The 10519-nt window shown below is 36.8% G+C and overlaps 1 protein-coding gene across 3 annotated transcripts; it reads right to left on the bottom strand.

Moving 5' to 3' along the window:
* Positions 1–2495: 2495 nt before the first annotated feature.
* Positions 2496–10438, bottom strand: LOC132054112 (phosphoinositide phospholipase C 7-like). 3 transcript variants are annotated; one of them, XM_059446176.1, is made up of 9 exons: positions 9931–10438; positions 8858–9054; positions 6679–6814; positions 6162–6602; positions 5854–6071; positions 5245–5362; positions 3444–3596; positions 3254–3340; positions 2496–3000 (listed from the first exon to the last, which is right to left on the bottom strand). In XM_059446176.1, the coding sequence occupies exons 1-9, from the start codon at positions 10216–10218 to the stop codon at positions 2707–2709; spliced, it is 1932 nt and encodes a 643-aa protein (XP_059302159.1). In that variant the 5' UTR covers positions 10219–10438; the 3' UTR covers positions 2496–2706. The 3 variants fall into 3 exon arrangements, with proteins under 3 accessions (XP_059302159.1, XP_059302168.1, XP_059302165.1); XM_059446185.1 differs by lacking the exon at positions 9931–10438 and having other exon boundaries at positions 6679–6827; positions 8858–8974; XM_059446182.1 differs by lacking the exons at positions 8858–9054; positions 9931–10438 and adding an exon at positions 7566–8811.
* Between the last annotated feature and the right edge of the window lie 81 nt (positions 10439–10519).

Here is a 10519-nt window from a genome sequence, read left to right as displayed (position 1 = left end):
AATCGAAAAAAAAGGGAGGGGTTCTTTTGGCCCTTTGTGGGCCCGGGATTTTTGCGGGGGCGGGGCCTTCGTCGCTGTTTTATGTCGTATGTATATATATATCATGTTTTGAGATGCCTCGAGCCACGTGTCGATTTTGGTATTTCATTTACAATTTTCAATTCTTGTTTTAAAAAAAAAAAAAAATTGAGTTGACGTTTAAGGGTTCGCTTGACTCTGATGAGAGTCGGGTGCCCGTCACACCCTGACGAAGGTTGGGGTGTGACATTAATATAATATACTTCTAATGGATTGTTGTATGAATGCACTTAACCTTTAAGTGACTTCCTAATATTTCCCAATAGTTAGAAAGTATTTCTCTTTATAATTTTTCCAAATATAAAAGAGTTGATATGAAGAACGGTTAATATGTGCCAAGTAAATTCATCTTATTCCTAAGCGTATTTATTAAACCAAGGTTTTAGAGGATACTTCAAGGTGAAGTAATCTTGGGATTGGAGTGTTCTTGGATTCTTGGTAAAATTCCATCTTATTTCCATGTTTATGAGTTTATATGATGAATATGCTAGGTTTGGAGGGAAAGGAGTTGGATGGAAGGTTCAAAAATGAATTTGAGTTTATGTTGAGATGTAATATAACCTGAGTCATGTTGTAAATGTGTTTTTTAAGCTAGAACCTTGTTGTAAGGATAGTAGTTGGTGTTGAGATTGTTTTGAGGATGTGATACCTGGTATAATTGAAAGAATGAAGAGTATATCTGTTGTATACAAAGCGTATATTGGACTGTTTTGATGTAAATCTTGGGGTGAGTAGTGATGTGAAATTAAAGAGACTTATATGAGGTTGTTGTTGTGTTGTTGGCTGCTAGGTGTGTTGTAGTGACTAAGGAGATTGGGATACTAGCCCGACAGATTTGTTGTGGGATTGTGTGACGACTTGAGGTATGTTAAGGCTAAGTTTCCTTCTTTTTGGCGTGATCCTTATGAAGGAAACGTAAACGTTACGCTGCTCCATAATGAATCTATTCGTAGCAGTTAGGGATTTTCTATGTCGATTCATGTCTAATAATGTTGTTCCTAGTAAGTTCTTCTTCAGATTCAGTATGCATGTTGATTAAAATGCTATTTCATAATGATGTTCGGAGGTATAACGATCTCCGAACATATATATTATGCAATGCTTGAATATGATAAGAGTGCATTCTGAATCTGTCGGATATAGACCTATGACCCCACAGGCATTATATACGCATATATATATGTATGACCAGGCGTTATATGAACATATATGTACACATGCACAGTATTTATGCATATCATTGGCCCTCAGAGACAGTCAGACATACAAGTTGCATTCCTTTTATCCTATGTACTTTTATGTCTCCTTTATGTTACTTTCATGCCTTACATACTCAGTACTTTGTCCGTACTGACGTCCCTTTTCTGGGTCGATGCGTTTCATGCCCGCAAGTTCAGGTAGACAAGTTGACGATCCACCTCCGTAGGTTGCTGTTCAGCTGATATTGGAGCACTCCCCTTGTCCTGGAGTGGTTGTGTTTTGGTACGATATATTTTTGTGTACATACGGGTACGACGAGGCCCTATCCCGACCTTATTATGTAATATACTCCAGTAGAGGCTTGTAGACAGTTATGGTACAGTTAGACGTTGTATGGCTCCCTCGGCCTATATTTTGTTGTATAGTTATCTATGATGGCCTTGTGGGCTTGTGTAGTTTTGTTTAGCATGGTTACATAGTACGTCCTTTTGGGCTCATTCCTTTTCGACATATTTCTCTTATGACCTATCAGATTGCCATCTGATGACCCTCGCGGTCCACCCTTGTTTATGATTATGCTATGGAAGCATGAATAGCGGTGCTCGGCAGGTAGGGTATGGGTGTCCGTCATAGTCCTCCGGTTTGGGTTGTGACACATTTAATCATGGTTAATGGAAATTTTAGCATATGTGATCACCGTGAATGTATGCCCTGAAATGGCACGACACCTTTTGCGATTCAACGGTAGTGGTTTTTATTGAGACTAAACAGAGTACAATATATAAGCACCATTTATCCTTGGTTATGCAAGTGGTTTTGCTACTATAGAATCTCGTGTCTATTTCAAATTGAATTTTACAAAATCCAAAGTTTTCAAAAGTTGTATTTTAACTCTTAATCAATGACGCCCGAGTGGAAGAATGTTGATGTGGACTTCTGTTGAATATTATAGCATGAAATTGACATTAACTTGGTGCAAATTGAATAAAATACAACCTACTATTTTCTTAATTACATGTAAATAAGTAATCGTAATTGACTATTGACATGCGACGGGTAGCCCCAATCTATAAATAGAGGCTTTTCCTAGTAATGCATTGTGTTCTTGTCACATGCAAAAGCAATTAGTGACGTCTTATCTCAATCGAGCTCCGGAGAGAACATAATAACTAGTGGATGATGAAAGTTGATCTTATGCTTGAACATCGATAAACGAGTGCAGGTACCAATAGAGTTGAACAATTACTTCTCAACTGTAATTCGAGGTATTGTGTTTATGTTTGTCTTAACTCTTATATGATTGTAGATAAATATCTTACAACGTTGTATGAGGGTGTATATAGTTTTACAGAATTTGCTACACTTCGCAGAGAAGAAACCTGCAAAGCATGCGAACCTCCCATTTCAAGGACTGCTATGGTTTAAAAGTTATACAAATTCGAAACGCATGAGCAGCTTCACAGAACTGTACTTCTCTCCCTTCCTATCATAGAGTGGGACTGCTCGGATTCCTTGTCGCAGCTCTGCCACAGGTAGACATGTTTGGCCAGCAAATTCATCCTTGTCAGACAAATTATAATCAAGAACTTTGATGCGAAGTAGAGCCAACTCAGGAACTGTTAGCGGAAACTCAAACTGCTCATCCCAGCTTGGTATCCAATTGTCGTCCATTGTCTTTGTTTTCTTCTTTACTTCATCAGCAGGAACTCCAGCAATTCCTACCTGCACATAGTTTTACATCTCAACCATTCATCTTTTCCTTTTAAAATCCACTTGAAATGTAATACACCAGATAATTCAAAAAAAAAAAAAAAAAAAATTGGAAAGCTAACTCCTTTTAACCTGATTTACTTCCCCCCCCCCACACACACACACCACGAACATACTGAAAACTATTAATGCCAATACCAGAAGACGACAAAGATTGGAAGGATAATGATAAAATCAATAGCAATGGTAAGTATTATTCGTCTACCTTTGCATAGAAATCTGGAGGTGAGTACTTATCGAAGTGTGTTTGATCGAAGTCTTTGTCCCACCCATCACCCATATATACAGTCACCTGCTTAATGCAAGAAGACTTGGATCAGTTTCAAGAAATGGAACATAAGTAACAAGAATGCTGTCCCACTACGTCAACGAGAAAATTACCATCGTCCGTGTACCTTTAGTGTAGTTTTGACAGGCAAATTTGTTGTAGGATCAAAGACCTCATTGTTGGGGCCAGCTTTCAGTAGTAGATCAGGTTTCTTAACATATCCACAGCCACCATTAGCCCTGAACATACCATGCATCAACCAAAGTGATCTTCCATAACCCTGTCGCAGGAACACACTTAGCAACTATTTCCATGGAACTTTGGTAAGCAGTTACTAACAGGAAGAAGCTGAATAATAAGACCAGTCAGGTTAAGTTCATGTTTAGGCACAAGAATTAAATCCTTCAACTTATGTAATCCAAAAAATCGTTACTGGAGGGTTGCAGTCTAATTGGAAGTTGATTCTCATTCCCAACAATAGTAAAAGAAACAGTCAACCAAGAATCAATGTTTCCATTCCAAATTAATAGCATTTAGCTTGGCATAATTGGTGACTGTAGCCAACAAACAGTTCACTCAGAAAGGCTATTTCATATGAAGTACAAGTAAATAGGCACATACTAATGGGTGTGGCTCCTCTCCAATTCTCAAGAAATGGAGACATGCTAATTCTTTCACTAAGTTTCGCCGCTTCACAATTTCTTTGATATGTGGTTAGGACTCAAATTTAATACTAGCCAAATATTTCTACTATTCGTAAAATTTGCACCTTTATTTTCAGTTAAAGAAATCCTCAAGTTTAACTTTTTGATAAAAATTAAGTTGTTCTGTTGACTGAAAAACATAATACAAGACACTAAGTTTAATCCCCCCCCCCCCCCCACCCCAACCCCACAAAAAGAAAAGAAAAAAGAAGTCCCTTCGTTTTTCGAGGGTCAATTTTATAGATTCTCGGTTTAAATCTAACACTTAAACCAAATTTGCTACTCTTTATGTGGCACGATTTGACGTTGTCATAACATTTGCGCGACAACAAGACTTTTGAAACTTGTGATCTTAGACATGCCATAAAATTTGTGTGGTTCTAAAAGCTTGTCATTAAGTTACATTGTTTCGAAATCTAGAAGTTGTCGACTAACACATAATTTGAAAGAACTGGCTTATTTAAAAAGGATACAAAAAGTAATATACGTTATAATTTTCTATCTTAGAATAACGACATAATACATTTGAAAATTAGTCAAAGATATCTTTATTTGACGTAAGATAATCGACTAAAAATTTAGGACAAAGGGGGTTTCTTAGGAAACATAGACCTCAGTAAGAAGTAAAATGAGACTAAACCAGTTATTGGACATAATAGTTATTACTCCCTCCCTCCCATTTTATATCTCGGTGTTTGACTCGGCACCAAATTTTAAGAAATTAAAGGCTTTTGACATGTAAGTCGAATATATGCAAAGTATCAAAATTATCCTTTTAAATGAGTGGCGGTGAGAGTTCCACGTCTTTTTATATTCTCACTCCTAATAAAAGAGTGACTTGTTTATGTCAAATGGGTCCCAACAAGTAATGTAATTAAGGGTAAGATGGTAGACAAAACTTAATTACTTTCCAAAAAGAGAAAGATGTCCTTCTTTTTGGGACATACTAAAAAAGAAAGTGTATCACATAAATGGGATAAAGGGATTACAACATCTATATTGCCTCTTAACAGAACACAGAAGGTTGGTTACATAAAGATAATAGGAATCTTCAAGAGGACGAAAGGCATGTTTGAAATCTATATGACTATATTCATGTAGTATCAGCGACCAAGAACTAAGAAGAGGATAACTGAAATCACAGATGAAAATATATTGTTCAATCTGACCTCATCATTACCCAAATTTAATTTTCTTTCAACAGGACGGAGAAAGAAACCCAACCTGCATATTAAATGCTACCATTTGAGCTCCGTGCATCCAACCAACAAAAGGATCATAATTGGACGAGTCAACACGTATACCCTTTGGGTATATTCTCAGCAAGTTCTGCTGAGTGAACCTACAACAAACCATCATCGGGACATAAACATTTAATTAAGATGTTCTCTTGGGATATGTTGGCAAGTACCTATGCATGGTATGAGTAAATTGCTTAGACAATTAATTAAAATGTTGTCGCTGGATATGCACAGTTGGTAAGTTTCATATACATGGTATAAATTGCTGAAACCTTCACGTGCATGCACATGGAAAATTGTAAATCAACTATATGATGCAGTATGGCAAGCCAATTCTCCTATAGCAACATATTTTGAAGTATCAGATATGCTAAACTCATCATCTTAATTTATTCATTTGATCATGCAAAAAAGTTAACAAAGAACAGGAGCAAATGAAATGAGGTGGAATGCAAACTCAAAGTGTTAGTTATCTTGCTATCTGCCGTTGAGATGCAATAGCTACACGCGTATAAATCAGTCCACCAATACATAGCATCAGAAATAACAGAGGAACTTTGTATGCATTTGATGGATGAATACCTAGAAATACCTGATAATTTCTTTTCCGTGGGTATCTACTGCCTTTTCAAGTTCTTGTTCACTTAGACTAAGCCGTCTTACTATATTTGGGTATACCCTCAGCCAGTCAGATAGTCCTCCTTTCCCCTTTCCAGCATGAATGGCAATTAAGCGTTTGTATTCTGAAGCTGCATTCTTCTCTGACTTTGGATCTCCTTCATCATCTTCTCCTTCATCGCTGTCATCCTCCTGGGTGTGTCATCATAGAGCAATCAAAGTATTTGGTTAAGTGGACACACTGAATATTTGGGGTGAAAAACTAGTATTGCATGTTTGCACCTGAGCTTCTTTCTCTGAGTCATCTTTTCCCTCAGATTCTTTCTCTGAGTCATCTTTTCCCTCAGCTTCTTTCTCTGAGTCATCTTTTCCCTCAGCTTCTTTCTCTGAGTCATCTTTTCCCTCAGCCTCTTTCTCTGAGTCATCTTTTCCCTCAGCTTCTTTCTTTGAACCATTTTTTCCCTCAGCTTCTTTCTTTGAGTCATTTTTTCCCTCAGCTTCTTTCTTTGAGTCATCTTTTCCCTCAGCTTCTCTTTTTGAGCCATTTTTTCCCTCAACTTCTTTCTTTGAGTCATTTTTTCCCTTAACTGCCTTGGACTGCAAGTATTCTTTCGGTGGCTTCGTTGATATCATAACACGCTTTTTCAGTGAAGCTGGAGAAGGAAGCTCCTTCAAACATTCTGAAGGAGAAAACAGCATGTCTCCAAATGTTTGAGTGATCATCTAGTATGTAGTCAGAAAAGCATTATTATGATCAAAGAGGGCGGGGTAATCTTATCAAGAAAACACAGATACACACCTCAGCCACTTTTTCCTGAAGATCTGGCGTTAGATGATCTTCAAGTGTTATTACAACAGGATACTCAGATGCAGAAAAGGCATGCTCCTTGATGGACCTCAAACATTTGATTAGTGCCACTGGAGCAGTCAGTGTCCTGTGTGAAAAGGCTAACACTCAAAGCTACAACAAGAATGAAAAGTACAAGCACTGCAAGTGGAACTCAATCTGAATATTCGCATGTTTAAAAAACCCAAGACTTCATTAAGAATGACGTCTAGTGTTGTATAAAGAAAAGTTTTAGCTAGTCTGCAGCAGTTTTTGAGTTCAACCCTGAGGAGAAAGGTATGAGCCAAGTGTCATTAGTTTTCCTATGTTAAATCGTAAAGGACTTTTCATGTACACGTTTGAACTTACACTTCTGGTAAATTAATCCTATTCTTGATTCCTGCTGTTGTGACTGACCCAGCACTTTGTAATTTTCCTTTTGGCTGTTTGAACTAGCAACATTGATCCTGGAATAGAGATATAGGCATTTCTCTCTGTATAGGGGCAGCGGACGTATGCCTCTACCTACTCTAGTACTAATAGCTATGTCCTTGTCCAAAAGGAGGCCAGCATAATTCCACCGGGTCTCTATTACAATTAGGGAAAACTCATGTTGGTCCTAAAATCATAAATTCACAACTTCGATTATTCCAACTTGTTAGAGGGCTTTTTAGTTTAATTATCTTGTAAGTCATCAAACGACAAAGTTGTCATTTCTTTAGCTCTAAGGTTACCTTAGGATCAAGCATGTAGTGTGAATGTTTTTGTGGAACATTTGTGCTGACTGCTTTATATTTAAACTCTTCTGGAGTAATAATCACGAAGAAATTTTTAAGTTATTTCTGATGAGAAGTGCATACAGGATCTTCCTGTAATTGTTCCATTTGGATTGCGCCATGGGACAAAAATGAAATGCTTCTATTTCCACTTTGCTTCACCACCAATCTACTGCCCCGATCTCCTCTTGCCTGCTTGTTAATATAGTATCCTTTTTTCACCTTCCCAATTGCATTACACTGGTGATGGATGCAAGATGATGCCTACCATCCATCATGCATAAAGCAGACAATTAATAAACATATTTTTCCTCACACCAGATTGAATCCTCACTGGACGTGTTTTTCACCATTTAACTTAGATATAAACATGATACGAGATTTTTGTTGTCATGATCTTATTCATTGGGTATCTCCATGGCCATTGCATCTCTGTCTTATTCAACAGAAATGTCTACTACTGACTGTTGGATGTCTAGTCAAGACAAGTCCAACAGGTTCAGTTTGGCCACTTGGTTTCAAAAAACAACTGCAGGTTCCCTTTTCCTCAGAGATCGCACGCTCTAGAAGGGTGCCAACAAGATGGTGCTTTAGGCGCTTTCAGTTAAATTGTGTGAACTGCCTCATCTAAAAGTTAAAGCCATACTTAGAGAGGGATACTTTTATTACAGCTTAACACTTCCCTCCTGAAATGATTTCCTCAACTTCATCTAATTATGGTAAAATTCAGTACCTTAGTAATACCACGATCTAGAGCTGTCTTGATGTGTTATATGAACTTAAAATGCAAATTTCCTCCCAAAGGTTAAAAAGAAAAGGAAGTTAATTAACAAAAGCAACAAGACACCTAAAGCACAACCGCACAAAACTGTAACAGTAGTGTTCCGAAAGCTTTAGCACTCTCACAATATGGAGTTTGTTAGTAGAACTTGCCCAATTTCTTGCCAGCTACAGTCTTACATGCTTGATCTGAATCAGTTGTGACAGTTGCAGCGTTCTTGATTTAGTGCTTAGTACAGTTATACATGTGAATATATGTAGAAATGCATAAGCATATAAATGGGCTTCAATTTATACATATCTCTTTTTGGTAAGTATAAATATGCATGTAAATTATGTGCAAAAGCATAAGCTTATTTACGGGGCTTCAGCTCATAGGAACCGATTATTAGTGAAAGAGCCGAAGAAAGTTCAAATAAAAGGAGAGCTGCTCCAAAATTATAGAGTCTAGCTCTTGATTTGTGACTAAGAAGTATTCAGGAACTAGCGAATTCACTTGAGAATATAAATATTAACAGATACTTTGGCAACCATAAACTCAAGTGAAAGTATACATAGCTAAAGGCCATAGAACATTCATACATTAATGCACATACCTTCCATGTAGAACATCTATATCATCTTCATCTGAATTTGGCCAAATATCCAATTCAATTACTCTGACACCTCTCTGCAGAGCTTGTATTATGGGGACATCACTGCAATCACTACTCAGTTGATTCCCAGTTAGATATGAATTATGGCCTGTGTATATGTAGTAATGAGACAAAGGTGCAGTCATATCATGGTGAATCTGCAATCCAAAAAGATCATTAGTTTATTTATTAAGAAGAAGAGTACATCTGATATAGTACTACTAGTTTATCAAGATTGACGTTGAATGTACATGAACTTCTGAAATACTACTCCGCCATATTCATTTATATGATAGTGTTTAGCTGTAGTAAGAGTTTATATTAATTTAGATTACATATTAATATTAGATGATAAAAGAACAGCAAAGTTTAAGCGCGTTTGGCCATAAATTTTGGATCAGATTTTGAAAATTTATCTTTCAAAATATTTTCAAGTTCCAAAACTTCAAATTTTTTCCAAGTAAAGTGCATGTCCAAAACAACTTCAAGTTCCAAAAATCACAACTTCAAAAACTCAAAATTTCAAGTTACAAGTTTCGACTTCAAAATCTATGGTCACATAGGAAAATTTGAACATTATCATAAACTTGAATTCTAGAAAGTTACGAAAGTGGTAACGAAAAAAGAAAAAAAAAATAGAAAAAAGGTAGCATGGTGCACTAAGCTCCTTGCTATGCGCGGGTTTGGGAAAGGGCCGAACCACAAGGTCTATTGTACACAGCGTTTAAATCGGAAAGAGTGGTATATAAATTGAGACATTTTTGCCTTATATAATCATTTCCTTAATGAAATGATTTCTAGCCATAAAAATTTGTTTGGCTTATTGCAGACCACAAGATTCAAAAGTCTTGTTTATTTTTTAAACTCGTCAAACAGCCTCATATAAATTGGGACGGAGAGACTAGAATATTTGTAAAGAAAACTCACTTTAACTCTGATTTTGGTGGAAAACACTTGCCAAATCTCAACGGATTACCAAAACACACACTAAAAGGACATCTACTAATATTCTTGAGGATAATAAAAATTAGTACCCCGAGTTTAGGATCGAGAGGAGGATTAAGATGAGAAAAGAGATACTTGAAGAAAGCATCAAGCTGGAAGGCTGTTTGATTATTAATAATGGCCTGAGCATCCTCAAAGCTCGCATTTTTATCCATCTGAACCTCAACCATAAAACGATGAAGCTTATCAACGCTCATCACTCCGTCATCGCCGGAATAACGATTGAATATGTTCTTAATATCCACCGGAGCTTCAGCGACGTTCATGGTGAACTGCCGACGGAAAAAGAAACCCACTTTGTACGTCTGTTTAGACATTGTTGCCAAAACGGTAAATGAATTCTAGATTTTCTATGTAAATAGTTTTTGTTTAAGGATCCTATCGTCGTGCAAGCTATTTTTTAACAAACTTCTCGTTATGCGTTGAGTATTTTTATATGGGAAACTACTAATTGTTTAATAGTAGGGGGAGTGGGAAGTTGAAAAAAGAAAATGAATTGGGTAGAATAGAATCATTCAAAGTGCATCCACGTAAGAGGGCCAATAAAGTAAAGGTGACCATTCAATATTTTAACGCATACACACTTTGTATTTATTGTTGAATAAGTTTCATATGCTC

Source organism: Lycium ferocissimum, chromosome 1, assembly GCF_029784015.1.
Source record: "Lycium ferocissimum isolate CSIRO_LF1 chromosome 1, AGI_CSIRO_Lferr_CH_V1, whole genome shotgun sequence".
NCBI lineage: Eukaryota > Viridiplantae > Streptophyta > Magnoliopsida > Solanales > Solanaceae > Lycium > Lycium ferocissimum.
The sequence above is the reverse complement of the archived record's forward strand: the minus strand, read 5'-3'. Positions and strand labels throughout refer to the sequence as shown.